At 38.9% G+C, this 17,045-nt stretch overlaps 2 protein-coding genes across 2 annotated transcripts in view; one reads left to right on the forward strand and one right to left on the reverse strand.

Moving 5' to 3' along the window:
• Window positions 1–631: 631 nt before the first annotated feature.
• ak9 (adenylate kinase 9) lies at window positions 632–11,773 on the reverse strand. The gene is given in 35 exon segments (XM_010772906.1): window positions 632–1,342; window positions 1,485–1,599; window positions 1,700–1,802; window positions 1,969–2,067; window positions 2,459–2,628; window positions 2,785–2,981; window positions 3,077–3,294; window positions 3,407–3,574; window positions 3,735–3,936; window positions 4,029–4,245; window positions 4,752–4,970; window positions 5,184–5,399; window positions 5,480–5,533; window positions 5,636–5,855; window positions 6,263–6,384; window positions 6,471–6,746; window positions 6,836–7,042; window positions 7,179–7,315; window positions 7,492–7,709; window positions 7,796–7,892; window positions 7,996–8,143; window positions 8,386–8,504; window positions 8,674–8,694; window positions 8,881–9,191; window positions 9,291–9,430; window positions 9,528–9,629; window positions 9,874–9,948; window positions 10,237–10,359; window positions 10,458–10,616; window positions 10,758–10,870; window positions 10,976–11,072; window positions 11,195–11,247; window positions 11,327–11,390; window positions 11,493–11,584; window positions 11,700–11,773. Coding segments are annotated over 35 exon segments (5,097 nt in total). The 5' UTR covers window positions 11,716–11,773; the 3' UTR covers window positions 632–1,133.
• A 322-nt stretch (window positions 11,774–12,095) lies between these two features.
• The window catches only part of fig4a (FIG4 phosphoinositide 5-phosphatase a), a gene marked incomplete at its 3' end in the record, with an annotated part of 30,167 nt that continues 25,217 nt past the window's right edge, over window positions 12,096–17,045 (forward strand). The window contains exons 1-4 of the mRNA XM_010772905.1: window positions 12,096–12,282; window positions 12,443–12,557; window positions 14,512–14,610; window positions 15,568–15,691. Of these exons, the coding sequence (XP_010771207.1) occupies window positions 12,492–12,557; window positions 14,512–14,610; window positions 15,568–15,691 (289 nt within the window). The remainder of the gene's footprint in view (window positions 12,283–12,442; window positions 12,558–14,511; window positions 14,611–15,567; window positions 15,692–17,045) is intronic.

Consider the following 17,045-nt stretch of genomic DNA (forward strand, 5'->3'; position numbering starts at 1 on the left):
CCGCTTTGGAGGCTCCTCAATTGCTGAGCCGCTTTTCCTCTTGGGCATCTTGGACAGCTAGTTTACATTCGGGGAGAAACTGAAACTGAAAGCAAGCAAACAATATACTTTACTAGCATAGTCGAGCTAATGCTTGAATTTGAACAGCTACTCTTTTGCTACTAAAACGCTGTAGTTAGCTTGTGTAGAAGAATGCATTTCGCAAACCTTCAGTAATAATTGATGTGGTTTAACCTTTATATATACAGTCTATGGATTTAACAGGTTAAACGACAACAATGACAGCACGTTAGTACCGTTGTTTAGTTACAGCAAATTAGCAACGTTACAAAGCTAGCTTAGCTGGCTAACTCAGGTTACTTGTTAACATAACAACTATTAAGCCAGACAGCAGCTGGGAATGTTGTGGTTGTTATAGTGAATTAGAACGGCTGGTAACGGTGAATAATTACCTAGTTTGCTGCTGCTGCTGCTGCAGCCGCACACAAAACTCAGACCGAAACAGTTTGGAGAAGAGTCCTGTCGAATTCGCGCCTTCTATATCCGGTAAAGTCTCGCGTTGAAAAACGAGATCACATGGTCTAATAATAATACTTTTTATTTGTGGATCAGAAACAGGTCTGGTGTGGATAATTCAGATACACCTTTACGAATCTACAAACTGTCTGAAAACACGATCTGTCAACATAAAAGAGAATTAATTCAATAAAATAACAAACGTAAGACCCTACGTTTACATATTTGTATTTAATTATTTATTTAAGTATCTTAACAGTTAATTAAGAGTCTCTTACATTGTATTCACATATTATATATTGTTGTAAAATCCATACCTAATCTTGATCTCATAACACTTACATCCTTTTGTTAATTTCATTTTTTGGTTTTGTAAAATGTGAGGCAAAAAAGTAATGCACAAGGTCTACTAGACAGAGTATACCAGCTACATACAAGCAAGGTTTATGAGCCAGGCCCAACATATTTTTCAGCCATGACACAGAGAATAATAGTTTATAACATGAAGAAATAAAATAAACTTTTATAGCAGTTGGTTTTCAAATGAACTTTTTGTCACACAATTCTACCACTATATGTAATAGCAGGCAATAGTCAAGCTTTGAAAGCAGGGACAGCTACAGCACACTGTTGGCACCCGGCAAGTGTCCCAAGGCAAGGAACCTATTCAATTTGAACTCAAAGTCAAGGGGACGTTCACTGGGAGGCTGGTAGTTCCCTCTCATCGTTGAGGTCAGGTAGGGAATGAGCGAACAGTTTTCTTCATACATGGCCAGCTTCTTTTTGTACTTCTGGCGGCTGTAATCTGTGCTCTTGTGATTAAAAGCTGTACAAATATGACATATTCATTAGTTGGATACATTTCTATGCAGGTTTTTGAGCAATAGTACATGGATAAATAAAATATTACAAATCAGAAAAACCATTATCCTTTTTAAGTTCAAGCAATTCCTTTGTGTCTTGCCTACCTTTCAGATATAAGGCCACATAGAGGAGTGATGACCTTTGCATACTGAGGAAGGGATACTTTGGTTTTAGACACCCAACAGCTGTCATGGCCTTGATTACTGATACTGCCACACCCTATAAAAATACAGACTCAACTCAAAGCAGGGCAAATAAATGTCAACCAGACTTAAAAAACATATATTTAACAAATGATATGCTAAAGTGTTTGTCTGACCTGTTCCAGGTAGCCCAACGTTGGAAGGGAGGTGAGGGGTACAGGTTCACAAAGAGGAGGAACTTTACTGGGCAGCTTCTGGTTCCAGTATGTTTCAGGAGTCCTTAAAAAAGGTAAAATATCCACACCAATTTTCACTCAATAGACTATTTGCAATGGCTAAATAATACCACAGTGTCTTTTTGTTATATATGCACAACTTAATGAACAGTGGGAAAAGAAAACATCAAAAGAATAATTGTGAAATATACAAAGAGATAGATCGGCACCTCAGAAACTTGTCCTGTTTCCGCTTTGTCTCAAAAATGTAGATTTGTTCTCTGTATTCAACAGCAAATTCCATCTTTCCTCGAACAAGAGCTTCATACCTGAGGACAAATACATTAATAGAGCAGTACGGTAAAGAGTTAAAGGCTGTTACAAAAAAAGAACCTCTTGACATATTTGTTATGTTTGTTGGGATTTAGTTTTACATTCAGTTTTTCTCCGAGGCTGCAGTTTTATGAATGTTTGTTTTTAAATATTTCTTGTCATTATTATTTACATATTGTGCTTTCAAAATGCAAGTAATGCAAGTATTACTTGTTTCTAGTGCGATTCAAATCAGCTACATGCCTGTTCATTTCTCTACAAACACAGGAATCCCTTTGGGCTGACATATATAGTTTTGGGTCTTAGAAATGCATTCTCAAGACATGATCAAAAGGAGCTTATCATGTACTTGAAAGATTTAGATTCAAACATTATATGGGTGAGTACCTTTGCTTTCCATCCACATAAGTTACCGAGCAGAAGCCCTTCATCTCAACCTGCTGTGGGAACCTGTTCTTCACCTGGCTCTCAGTGAGCTTTCGTGGCAGCAGGTGGGATTGTGGGAGAGGGTGTAGGCATTGTGGAGTCACAAACTGATCTGGAGTTGTAAGGAATTGCTGGTGGAGAAAGACCATTGGAAAATCTTAAAATGATCTCATTTATTTGCATCTTAAACCTTCTATTATACACACAATTGGAAATAAATGAAATGTCAGATGAATTGGTCCTGAAACCTTTTCCATACTTAATTGTGCAGACTCCACTACACTCACCTCCAAATGGTCTTCGCCACACATCTTGTAATACTTTCCCCTGTACTCAGCTGCGTGAGTTAAGGCTGCGATGTCTGAGCGGTCCACCAGGTGATGACATAGAGCCAGGCAGACAGGGCAGTACTGATCAAACTCTCCAAGCCGATGCTGCAGCTCCCTGGGCGTGATGCACAGTCTGTTGATGCAGGCTGCATTCCCTGCAAACAAATAATAAAATGTTTTGTGACACATGCTATTACTTTAGGTGTAAACAACCTTGATGAACTGATGTCTGTAAGCCTTTAGTACTGACCACTGCATGTTCTCTCCAGGTAGCTGTGGATATATTTCATGCTGAAGCTGACCTCCTTTAAAATGCTGTGCCAGATCCACCATTTGCTCTTCAGGCCATCGAGCAGTATCCAGTTCTGATATTGTTGTTGGAAGTGTTGCCTTACATGCTCCATCTCCTGCTTGTAACAGGAGTTATTAATGTGAAGGATCTCTGAGCTGTCGTGCATCAGGTGAGGCCTGCAGTTGCACAAAAGAAGTGTGACAGAATGCATTTTTACTTTAATTTTCAAGGATGGTGATTTAAAAACAGCTGTCATACTTGTGGTTTCTGGTGTGTATTTATAATTACAATTGATGTGTGTTCTCTCACTTGTTGGGCTTCATTTTGTCCAGTAGGCCTCTCTTCAGCACCTCCACTGTGTCCATCCCCAGCTCAACGACTATCATAGGGATGATGCTCCGAGACCCCATCAGCTCTGTCTGCTTGAGTGTCTTCGGGAAGCCATCAAACACATACCTGAGATGCAAATAAACATTGTATTCACAAACACCATAAAAAGGTAATAACAAAGAAGCGATCAAAGTAAGAATAGATAGTCTTTGTGTTGTTATGTTAAGGTAAACGTTAGGACCTTGAGTTTATGAATGTACTTCCCCCAGCCCCGGCCTTGATTTACCCAAGAGTGCTGCAGACGGAGCTCATGAGCGCCACCTCCAGACACTGAATGGCCAGTTCATCAGGCACAGTTAGTCCCTGGGAGAGATACTTTTTCATCTGGACAGCCAAATCAGTGTGCTCATGCTTGTGAAGCACCATACGCATAACACCACCAATAGACAGGCAGGCCAAGCCATATTTTTGAGCAAACATCTTTGCCACTGGAGAATTAAAGCAAAGTAAGAAGAAAAAGATAAGCGGTTAAGTATATAAGATAAACCCAACTCGATTTTCCAGCTGTCTTGAGCCTTACCTGTGGTTTTCCCAGATTTCGGTGGTCCAACAACTGCAATTTTAACAGGAAGGGACGGATTGGTTTTAGACTCCCTTAAGTATTTCAAGGGGTTCAGCATAAACATGTTGCGATTCCCCTTAGATGCAAAGAAGTAGATATACTGATGGAAGATTAGGGGATATGTAGTGTTGAGGGGCCACTGCAGAGGCTGGATCAAATCTTTCTCTTTGTATTGCTGTAGAAGTGGGATAAGTGTGTCAAAAACAATATGTTATAATTATACATAGGAAATGTCACACAGTTCTGCAGGTTAACATATCAGCACTAAAGAGAAAAGGTGGGCCAGTATTTAAAAAGAAATGGCTAGAAGGACATAGAGTAGTGGTCCAATCCAATCCACTTTATTTCTATAGCACATTTAAAAACAACAGAGTTGAACAAAGTGCTGTACATCAACAACTGTATAAAAAAATAGCATAACACATAAAAACAGACAGACATGAAACAAATGTAAACACACGAGACAATGAAACCAGATCAGAAGCCACAGACCGAATAACTCTCCTACATGACGTAAAAACAATACAAAACACTAGTAAGATAAAAAAACAAATTGAACAGCACAAGTGTCGTACCTGGCCTAAATGCAAGGGAAAAGAAATGAGTTTTTAAACGAGACTTAAAAACATGCAGAGTTGGAGCAAGTCTAACCTGGAGGGGCAATTCTCAAATGACTCCTACCTTTATGGGATCCCAGCAGCCAAAGGCACTGTGGAGCTTATAAGAGGAGAGCAACAGCTTATGTGCCAGGCTGTATAAGATGGGTTGACATTTTTGGAAGAGTGATTCCCTGTTGGTCAGCAGCGGCTGGATTTTCTGGAGCATTTGTTGCCGCACGATCCGGAGCTTTCGAGATGCACTAATTGACACTTTGGGAATGTTTAGTTCACTCAAGAGCTCCTGATGTTAGAAAAGCACAAAGCAAAACACGTGAGCATAAGTAAAGTACAATATGGTAACGTATCATACTCTGTGTATTATAACGTGCAAATAATGTCACATTTCGTCCAACTTGAAATGTTCACTTGTTGTAGTCACAGTTAGTCATAATACTCAATGATGAGCATTTGTTTGTCTAGTTAATTTCCTCAATTGTGTTTTGTGTTTTTGTACCGTTACAGTAGCGAGACCGGTTTCATCTGTCATATAGCGCTCTGCTATCTCCATCTCCAGCCTCTCAGACGCTGCCTCCTTAGTCTCCTCATTCTCCATGTATTCGTTATCTTCTTCTAAAGGAAACTCCTCTTCAAGCGTGGCCTCTATCTCATCCTCTATGTTGCCTGCATCTTCATCCTCTTCTTCGTTTTCTTCCTCCTCATCATTTCTGGACTGATGAGTAAGAGACAGAAAGAAAGGGGTTAACCCATGATGGATAGGGGGATGATGGTGGCTATAATTCGTTTTCTTACTTTTGATTTGGCCGCCTTTGTGAGTTCAGCCTTTCTTTTGGCAATGTTTTCCTCCTGTGCCAGAGAGGAGGTCATTATCAGGACAGACTGGAGGAATTATGCTTCATATTGAACTTAACAGAATAATTATATTGTATCTAGTGATCACTTGCTTACCCGGCTCTTTTTACGTAAATCCCGAAGTAGATTCAGCTGTGCTTCATGGTGGTTGCGGCGCTCACACCAGCTCTCCAGGTATGTCGGCAACAGGCGTTTTTGAACATCCGTGACGTCCACTGACATTATTACGACAAGGTCAGGGAAAAGCTGGCACTGTGACATGTACTGCACCTCATCAGAATCGAAAGGGAAGCCTTCCAAAATAAAACCTGTAGACCTACAAAGTGGAGAATGTTTGGGTCCAAAAATACCTTGTTGTGTCAGGTGTACAACACATTTAAGAGATTATTTATTTCTTTTTTGGGAAGCACACTTTTTCTTCTTTTTGTAGAAAGTAACTATTAATGTACATTGCATTCAACAGTAAATAGGATACAACAGTAAATAGGAAGCTAGCGCCAGCAACCACGGAGATTAAACAAACAATATACAATGATGTAATCGAACAATTGATTTTGTTGCTTTCAGAAAAAGCCATGCGAGCAGTTTCCCCCCTATTTCCAGTCTTTATGCTAAACTCAGTCAGCTAAATCAAGTAGTGTGTGTGTGTGTGTGTGTGTGTGTGTGTGTGTGTGTGTGTGTGTGTGTGTGTGTGTGTGTGTGTGTGTGTGTGTGTGCACCTACTTGTATGGTTCCTGTTTCCAGTACGGTGCAATAACTGCGTCCAAGATCTGTGAAGGTAATGGATCTCTTTCAGAGAGATAGGCTTTGATGGCTTTTTCATCCTCAGTAAGGACCACTTCCGGCTGTACACACAAAAGCAAATACACAATAATCACCACAATTTAGGCTCAGTATTACTGGAAATCTTGCGACAGGGAAAGCAGCTGACCTCAATGTCATTCTCGTTGATGGAGGTCTCCTCTGTCTCCTTCTCATGCTCCCCTCTGGCCTCCTCTATGAGTGCTTCCAAGTCCTCAGGAGATTCTTCTGAAGACTCTTTCTCATCCGCATAAAGTACAGGCTTCTTTGTCTTGGCCTTAATGAGCATTTGGAGCTGCTCCCTGAACTGAATATGGAAGAGGCCAAGCTGCTGGGCGAGCCACTCACCATTACTGGTCTTGCCTGAACCTCTCGTGCCAAGCAAAAAGATCCGCGGGGCAGGAGGCTTAGATAGAAGAACATAATAAACTTGTTAGGGACCTTTTTTGTATTCTCTTACAATTACTTTTTCTTCCTTTTTATGTCAGCTTGTACCTTGAGTGGCGACGTCTGTCCAACAAAATTACCAGGGTTTTGAAGAAAGTAGTCCCTGGCTTCTTGGTTTGAGAAGTAGAAGGTCTTATCGCGGTACTTGGCTGCAATTTCATCCGTACATGGCAACAGGATGTTGGAGTTCTTCAAGGCCACTGGGCAAAAATGAAGGGAATCGCCTAATAATCTCTTGACTGTTGTGTCCGCCTGCTATGATTGAGAGGAAGGATACAGTATACTGTTAAATATTTGTTTATATTATCAATCAACAACAAAGCAGTCAAACTAGCCTGTAGCTTCAGCATCTTCCATTTTAAAGTCAAAAAAGACATCTGTGTGAACTGACTTCATCCTCATCCTCTGCTGCGTCATTGTCACTGCTTCCTTCCTCGGCTCTCTCCAGCCCAGCTAAGGCCTCCATATCTTCTGCCTCCTTTTCCAGGTCCATTGCTGATAGTTCACAGGAAACATGCTCAAAGGGTTCTGAAAATATTGTGCAAAAACCAGACTAAATTAGGAGTTTTTCTTACCAAACTTGGCATCTGTTAGTCGTATAATTCACATTATGGGACAAATCCTTCAAAATACAAAATCAATTTAAAGTAAATGATATTTATAGTTAATCTACTTGAAACATTTAGGAATTTCATAACACTTACTTTCCATTTGAAGCACAATTTCTTGGAGCAGGTCCTCAGGGCTTTTGTCACCTATCTCTAGTACTGAGTGGGTGACAGTTGAAGCGGACTGCATTTGGTCCCATTCGGACAAAAACTGATTGAGTTTCATTTTGTAGTCATTCACATCAGGGCCATCTGGATAACCTGAGTGCAACCCTGCAGGCATGGCCTCTTCCTCTTCTGGCTGTTTATTGGTTCTAACATTTAGAGAAATGATGAACAAAAGCTGCATGAACAGTCAATTTCAGATAAAACATCAAACTTGACATGCACCTGCACTCACAAGGCCGGTTTCTCCTTCTCAGATTGTTCATCCTGCAATCTCGTACCGAATGCTTCATCCACGCTTTGCTTGTTCGCCTCATACAATCGCTTAAAAACTGTAAAACAATGAAGTACAATGGTACATAAACACTGATGGTATTGATAGGGACTCAAGTATAATGAAACTTGTTTGTGATGCATTGTGTCTGTGCCTTGTACCCTGACTGCCATCACTGTCTTTGAGACAGAAGAGGAGGTCTGGCAGTATTCCAGCGTGCTGTAAGGCATTCATTTGGGACACGTTCTTGGGAAAGTTGTCAAGCACCCATCCAGTCCTGACATCCGTACCAGCGCCAGCCTCTTCAGTCTGCAACATCAGAGATATTAACAACACCACTGCAAACTTTATTCAGATGTTTAATAAATAATTAGTGATATGGTTTGAACCGTTACATCATTTATATGAATGGTTCACATTTCTATTAAATATATCTCTTACAAATAACTTAAATATATTTGACAACAACATTCACAGAAATATAAAGATGGCATGGCCATAGTTTAAAACCAAAAGCTGTAATTACAGCTGCTATGTTTGAGATGACATACCTCATTTATGCGCTTCTCCAGAACCTCACCATACAGACTCAAGGGAGATGTGCTCATATGTTTGGCTTCTTCCAGCGCAGTGAGAACCAAGGCTTGTACCTCTGGATGATCCTCTGTCACTGGGAACAGCAGAAAGCATTTGCAAACTTAATCTCTCAAACTGAAATCCAAAACACACAACACAGCGTTACCAGACCACCAATTGTGATGTGTACAGTTCTTATTAAGATTTTAAAATGCACACGTTATCCATGTTTATTTGTCTGCATGTGAGAAAGATCATCTTACCTTCAGTAGAATTGGTTTCAACTGATGAAATAAAAATATTTAAAACATTAACATGACAGAACAATTCTCAACAACTACAAATATTTAAATAACGATTTATACTTTCAAGAGCTGATGTGTGAAATAATATTTGTAAGTAAAATAGTTAAAAAGATATGATGATGATAATGATAGCGAAAAACCTCAGTATCAAGGCACTCAACTTGCCTGAATTCTGCTTCATCTTCATCTTGATTTTCTCTAGAGCGACCTGTGTTGTTTCCTCTTTGATTTTATCAAGCCTCTCTTGCTCAACCTTAGCCAGAACCGGTTGCACCAAAGCCTCCATATCAAGCACCAATGCATTGTAGTGCTGAGCTAAAAGCTTACATAGAGTGCTTTTCCCTGCCAGGGGAGGACCAATTATAGAAACTCTGCAAGGGGGCCTTGGCATCGGAGGAAGTAAGTACCGTCGGGGGTTCTTAAAAAACTTCTGGTAAGCCTCCTGAGATGAGAGGAAGTACATTTTGTCCTGGAAGCTGCACAGGAGTTAAATGAGAGTTGGTTGAAATGGACAGTCTTTCTTGTAGATATTGGGTAGATTCCCAACTGGCTAGTGCCTAAAAAAGATCCCTTACCCCACACATAAATCAGGCTTGCCAAGAATGACCTTGCCTTCACTCAGAGCAACAGGACAAGTTTGGCCCCAACGACTTCTTCTCCATCTGAAGCCAGGGGCCACTGTCCGGGTAGAGGACATCATTCTCATTAGGTCCTCCTGGAAAATCATGTGTCATTATTGCCCGTGTGTTAATAGTTCAAATGTAGATTGTATAAAATAAATTAAATTATGAATATGATCAACAATGCCGGACCGTGTCAACTTCCTCCGGTATTTCTTCATCATCAGCCTGATGGAGGAGTACTGGAATTGAGACATTCTTGATTGCCATGGATCCAAGACGCGACATCACAGACTAGACACAAAAACAATTTAGCCAACAATATACATGGTGAGTTCAACATGGACATTTATGCTTAGACAAACACAACACAGGCACTTTACAAACTCAGATTCAAGACAGCACCGAATGACATTGCCTGCTATTAAAAAACACACAATCAGTAAAAGAACGTATGGATATGCATTTTTTTTCTTGCTATTTATCTTGTTTGTAATATTGTAGCTGCAGATGATATATTTATCATTTGTGGTATTACCAAGTGCAGCTCTTCAGATTGGTTTTGTCCATCCAGCTCCAACAGGTAGAGAGGGTTGTGTTCTGTCATGTAGTCCTTACAAAGAAATCAATTTTATATCAGGTTTTCCTTTTTTTCAGAAATTATATCTAGGATAATACCTCACACATCACCGTTTTGATTTCAACAAAACATGATATGACATGGAATTGTGAGCTTTCTTTAATGGTATACATCATTAATAAATGCTTTTTGCCCCACCAGAGCTGTCTTAAATGTATCTAGTAAATGCACATAATCAAAGAAAGATAAGTGACATTCTGTTAGAAATGGATGAATTAATATGTGACCCATTGGGAAAACTGGGAGCCCTGGCTAACTTACCTCCAGGGGTCTGAGCATCGTATCTTTGTACATGTTGATTCTATGTAAAGCATTTTTGTCCAAATTCTCAGGTGTCCACACCATGTTGTCAATAATATCCTTTTGAAGTTCTTCAGTCCCTGCCTGCAAGCAAACAAAAACCACATATTTGAGTAATAGGAAATTATGAAAACGTTCTTTTTTAAGGTTTGAACATAATAGTGTTTTCCCTGAAGTCACACCTGCTTTTCATCCTCCTCATCCTCCCCTTCCTCATCTTTGTTCTCTTTCTTCTTGCTAAACACATCCTCACGCATCCACTGATCCCTGTTGTACAGCTGCCCTGTCTCCGGGTGCTGCTTCAGACCTGAGAGCCGTCGGGCAAGGTCTTTGTCTGCACACTGGTGGAATATTGAAGTGTGATACAAATCTCATATACTGTACGCAAAACATTTTCAGAAAACAAGTGAAAGGTTTATTCAAATGTGTACAAATTGTTGCTTCATGCATGAACAACTCAAAGTAGAAAACATGTGGATAACCTTGATGTTGATGATGAAATCAGGAGTAAGCTTGAGGTTTTTGATCAGCTCAAGCTGCTCATGAATCTTCAGACACTCTTCTGACATGAATGGCAGGCAGCTCAGGACATAACCTGTATCACAACACTTGTTATCAGGTGATAGAGCTCAACTAATGGGGTTTTGAATGACATGCTGCTGTGAAAAATGTGCAATTTGCATTTAGTGACCACCATTACCATAGTGCTCAACATCTGCTGAGTTAAGCCTGGCGAGAAGCAGCTGGAGCACCATGTTTTCTGGCACACTTCTCCCCTCAGATAAGATATTTAAGAGCTAAGACAGTCAGAAGAAAATCGATTCATATTATAGACCATACAAAAATGTAAATGAAAAACACATGACGTTGGAAAGATCAGTTTTCCTTTCTGTCTTAGGACTGAGAAAGTTATACTTACCTCTATGCCTTCATTTGTTTTATTTATAATGTGTGTGTTGAGCAGATCTGTATCTGAAATATTAGAAAAGCTGGTGATATCTTAACTCTTTTGGGACAAAGACCAGAAATGGTATCAAGCAATTGTACTTACCATCTATCAAGATGCACTTCCAGGATTCTGCTATTCTTCTGGCTAAAGAGGATTTGCCAACACCCTGTCACAGAGAAAGGCACAGAATTGAAGTCACTGGTTTATGTGACACTGTATAAAAGAAGAAAATACCAACTGTGGCTGTGGTTGTGGTTGTGTGTGTTACCGGTCTTCCAACTATGATAAAGCAAGTAGGTTTTGCAAGAAGTGTCTCTCTCTCAGCTTCATCTTCTATCAGGTTGTCCACCAAACGGTCAACTTCAGCGTAGTAAATATCGATGCACGGTTAATTAAGTCATACACAACAGTCAGCTTCTCCTTAAACCTAGATATTCGATCGTTAACCTGTCATGTTACCTGTCGTGCTACTTACCATGTTTTTGTGGCATTCTGATATCCACTTTTCCTGTTTATCTGTTTAAACTTGTATCATCTACATTACCTTTTACGTTTGCTATCCAAGGTTAATAGTCAACGGTAACCCTAGTAACCGTTAACAAACTACTTGGGAGAAGGGGGGTTGACTTTCTACATTGTAAGGAGCTAATGCTAGTGCTAGCTACTTTATGGTTACTTCAAAGTACGTTTTGTCGTTTTAGGGGTTTGTGTATTTACAGTTAGAAATATTTATAAACAAGTAGGTGCTATCTGCGAGTTGAAGAACACAAAGGCAAAAACGAGCACTTTCATTTAATAATCGCATTTTCAGACATTTAAGTATTTTTGACTCTGCGGGCCACCGTATCAGTTGACTGAACTATGTCACGACAGTCACCTGACTCAAACAACTCATGTTCTCTTATGTGCTAGCCGTAAATATTGGAGTTTATATTAAAAATTAACGAACTAAAAACCTTTGAAAGAGTTATATGTTCTACCAGAGGGTATGCGGGTTTGTCATCTTATCTGGCGAGTATTTGTGGCGAACGCAACTACTTAGCTAGCTAGATTAATTGGTGAGTACTGAGTGACACGCTACTTAGCCACAAAACAGCTCGAAAATATGATGCATACAGTGGTTGGCAGTATGAGGTTTACATGTGTACACATGGTCTCTTTTGTATTTTATGAAGTGAAGCAAGTGTAGTTTTATATTCGGTTTCCTTCGCCTTGCAGCTCTTCAGTTGTTCCTCCTGGATTGTGATTGGAGAAAACAGGGATAACAATGCCTCAGTCGGCGGCTACCTCGATCAGTGGGATCCAGAAGATGGTTCTGTATGAAACCAGAGCCGTAAGTCTGTCATGATCTCTATGCTGTGTTTATCACTGTTTCCTCATGACTTGCTAAATGTCTGATCTGTCTGTTCTTTGGTTACACCTGCTAGTAGCCAACAACATCTCTCTAAATTACATCACATGTCCATCAAGTGTTTCCGTCTCTTGGTGCTTCCTGATACTGTTAGAACATAAACCAAGAGCTGAATGTGAAAATGTGTTGGTCAAAGGATTGTTACCCTAAAACACACCACTTCCTAATGTGCAGCTTCACTCTTTTTAATCATTCAAACAACCAGACATTCATCACTTGTTATAGGAATCTATCGATCCTGCTGAAAATGTGGACTCTAGTGATGGATGACGTTATTTCACTGATGTAATACAGTCATGATTGCATTTTTTTGTAGCTTTTTGGAAAAGGTTATATTGCAGAATGTATAATACCTTTTAGTTTTTTTAATACACATGCATTTATGTATTTGTACTTATACTGTATACTGGTTTAACACAACTGCACACAACGCCAACACATTTGCATGTCTGCAGCCTACATATTTATGTGTGCTTCTGACTCCATATGCCAGCTATCTTTGTGTGACAACTTTGTTACAGCCTTCCCAAACCCTATACAAAAGTATTTATAAACATGAGAACCAGGGGAGATTACACTTATATTTTACCATCAAGAAGAGGAAAGGAGCATAAGCTTGCATTAGGGTAATACATTTGAACCATTTATTACAAATGTGAGAATTTGTCTTTTGCATCCTTAAAGTTTTTTATATTTAAACTATTTTAAAAAGTATCCTGTACCAATCTTCCAACTTAGGTGGTTCTTCTTAAGCCTCTCTCTAAATATTGATGTTTTATTTTCTGCCAAAAGAGCAATTCATTTTTAAAGTCTTACCTTTGAGTGTAATCACCCGTCAGCAAACACTAGATGGCAGCAAAATATTTGCTAGCGACGAGTAAACTTGAGTCTACTTTGATTTCCCATGACTTTAATAGTGTCAATTATAGGCTCTAGAGACTCTTGACAGTCCGAATGATTATCACATTTTTGAAAGACAAAATGACCTCCAAATATTTATTTAGTTTTTCTGACAAGTTAAAATGTATTCTGCTTTCCCTCTTTTCTAATCTGCTGTTGTTGTTTTGTTTGCCAATCCCTTTTTCATAAAAGGTTTCAACAACTTAAAATGATAGAAGGGTTAAATAATTATGTGGTATAATGGTGTGATTGATGGCTTATCAATGGTCGCAAACACGAGACGGTAATAGGAAAACATTTGTCACAGTTGAGCTATCATCATTTCTTATTGCACCTCTCTCAGCCCATTTTATTTAACAGTGGACAAACTGACTGTCTAACTATTCTGGATAAAGAGGGCTCCATAAGATAGTGGGAACAGGACAACATGGCTTTAATGGTTGCAGACTGTACTGATACATGGTGTATCGTTGCAGACTGTGCTGATGGTGTATCAATACATAATTTAATGTTCTTTAGAGGACAGCAAATCATAAGCTATCCAACAGACAAAGTGTTAGAAAAGTAATGACTTCGGAAAGTCATACAGTACAAGTAAGACACAAATTCAAAGATTGAACATATTAGAATGTAGCCCTATGATCAAATATGTTCCCAAATGCTTTCACAAATGTAGTTGCTATAATCATGGTATATTTTCTCATATATTATTATATGATGCGTATCTATCTTGGAGTCCTTTTTATATATAATTTCACAGGCTTTTTAAACATTAATTTCAACCTGAGTGGCTCGTTGTAGAGAGAAAATGAAAAAAAGGCCTAAAGAATGGCTTGTAATAACATATATATGTAAAAACATATTTTGTTCAATGTTCCTAGAAGCAGCTACTGTAGGTAGGCTATATGGCAAACATCAGCTCTGCAATAATTGATGGTAGTTATAGTGAATTCACGCATTCATGTTTGTCTTTCAGAGGTATTTTTTGGTAGGGACCAATCAGGCCCAGACCAAACACAGAGTCCTGAAGATTGACCGCACAGAACCCAAGGACCTGGTCCTAATTGATGATAAGGTAAGTGCTGTGTTTCCATCAGAATTAGCACAGTGCTAATGTATATGCTTATGTAATACAGTACAGCACGCTTGAGGTACAATTGTACAATCACTCAGCCTTTCCCAAGTGTATTATGGATGACAGAAAAGTTGATTAATGCTGCATGCTCCTCCTTTTCTTTTCTACAACTCATTACCAGGATCTATGAGCTGAGATTTGATTTGTTTATTCGTGTTGTTCGGTGATTATAATTTTGATGTGTTTTCTATTATGAAGCATCCATGAATAAATATCCATCACCCCATGCTCTCATTGCTGCAGATATAATACTGACCTACAGAAACCCTGTTGGTTTGCATTTGATTGGCATAGCAGAGTGTTTTATAAACAGTGTGTGGAAGCTTGAGATTGTGATTGAGTAGTCGAGGTGAGCAGCTTCAAAACGCAGCCTCGTCTATCACTCTCTCACAGTTCATGTGTGGAAAGCTAGCATTCATAATGAACAGGGTGCATGCATAGAACCCTTTGTATTACTGAGATGGATAAAGATGATATGGCTAGCTGAATGTCAAATAACTTATTTTGTTTAGCATTAATAAGACTCATTGCAGATGAATGCATTTAATTCCACATAAAAAACATACACAAATACATTTAGTTTTTTTAGTATAGTGCATGTATAGTTAATGTTTCTGTTGCACCTGTGCTAGAATTATTATTATTATAACACAGATGTTGTTTAATTAGTGCAATATTACAGAAATAATGTTTGATTAATGTTTGACTTAATTGCATCTCTTAGGATCAATTTTAAACTATCTTCTAGAAAATGTGGGATCATTGATTGTACAAGGCCTGCTCGAGATTTACTTAAAATTACACAGAAAAGATTGGAAAGGAACCACAAACTTAATTCAGAGCCAGTAACACTTGTAATTACAAATGCTTTGTATTTGTTTTTGTATTTGTTTGTAGCATGTGTACAGCCAGCAAGAGGTTCGAGAGTTGCTTGGCCGTCTGGACCTGGGCAACCGCACCAAGATCGGCCAAAAGGGGTCCTCGGGCCTGTCCAGAGCTGTCTCAGCCTTTGGGATTGTGGGTGAGTACAATCCCCCGACCCTCTTCTTCACTGTCATAGCAACAGCGCTTCAAAGCCAAATTATGGCAACAAATACCTCATTTATAGCATTGGTTCTTCTTTGTGTATCGTCCTGGTTAGGCGTACAATAAGTGCTGGACACTGGGGGAAAACGAAATAAAAGAAACACCTGGCAGTGCATTGTATTTCACTCAAATGTAGCCCCTCTACAACCTTTGCCTTTGTGAAGCTTATAATGTTTTGTTTTTTTCAATGTACTCAATTTTCAGGGTTCAATTCATAACCATTGATGGGGTATTCAGAAATAACAAGAAGCCTTTTTCACATGTCAGTGCTTTCCCTTGCCTTTTGTTGAAGGTAATGTCAAATTAAATAAGAAATATTATTTGAAAGAGTTATTTAAAAAACACATTGGTGATAAACAGTGCTTATTTAAAACATATTTTATGTTATTTTCTTTTAAATAACTTATATTATTATGATCCGTTTTACTTGGGCTCAAAAGTGTATTGTTCTGTTGTTCAAAACATAAAATACCATTTTATTCCCAAGTGGGCTACATAAATATCTTAACTTCTGTTAAGAGATTTAATTTGAAACCTGTTTATAGCTTTGGGAAAAACAGTTGAATTACAGTCTCATACATCAGTCTTCATTTGTTTTGGAAGGAAAAATTGCTCATCTCCTATTTGCCTCTTTGTCATCACTTTGGTCATTGCCCTACAGACTCTGTTCCACTCTCAATGCTTAGGTTTATTTAAAGCTTTATTTGGTAGGTCAACTCGTTCTACCTGTCTGCTCCAAGTCAAGGTTTGTCACCTGAGAAGTGTGTGCAACTGATGTACAGCCCGCCCCAGTGGCTTTCTACAGAGTAATTGGTGTGACTGAGCTGTTCGATTATGTCATTAAGTCATGACCTACATTTTGTGTTATTGAGAACCTTATTGGTGAAATAAGAACCAGGCTTTCATATTTGTATATGTCTGCACTTTTTCTCACCCAAAATGACCCTGATTAAAACAAATCAATCAATTGTTTATTCAGATAATGGAAACAACATTTTAGCCCAACAATCACATGTGAACTCCTCTAACTCTAACTGGAGCCAGGCAGCAAGAATGAAAAAAGACAAGAGAAAATCAAATCTAATATACGCATATTGGTAACTGAGTTAATGAGTACAAAAAGGAGAAGAACAAAAGAAAGAAAGAAAGATAATACACAAATAAATGGGCCCCAAAACCTAAAGAACAATGTTAAAATCACTCAAGAAAAAGTCAGGGGCTTACTAAAGTTCTGGCGTTTCTTCCTTGGGAGAGCATAAACGTCTGTAAAAAGGTCATGGCAATCACAA

The sequence above is a fragment of the Notothenia coriiceps genome, unplaced genomic scaffold (genome assembly GCF_000735185.1).
Source record: "Notothenia coriiceps isolate Sejong01 unplaced genomic scaffold, NC01 NC01_scaffold00011767, whole genome shotgun sequence".
Taxonomy (NCBI): Eukaryota; Metazoa; Chordata; class Actinopteri; order Perciformes; family Nototheniidae; genus Notothenia; species Notothenia coriiceps.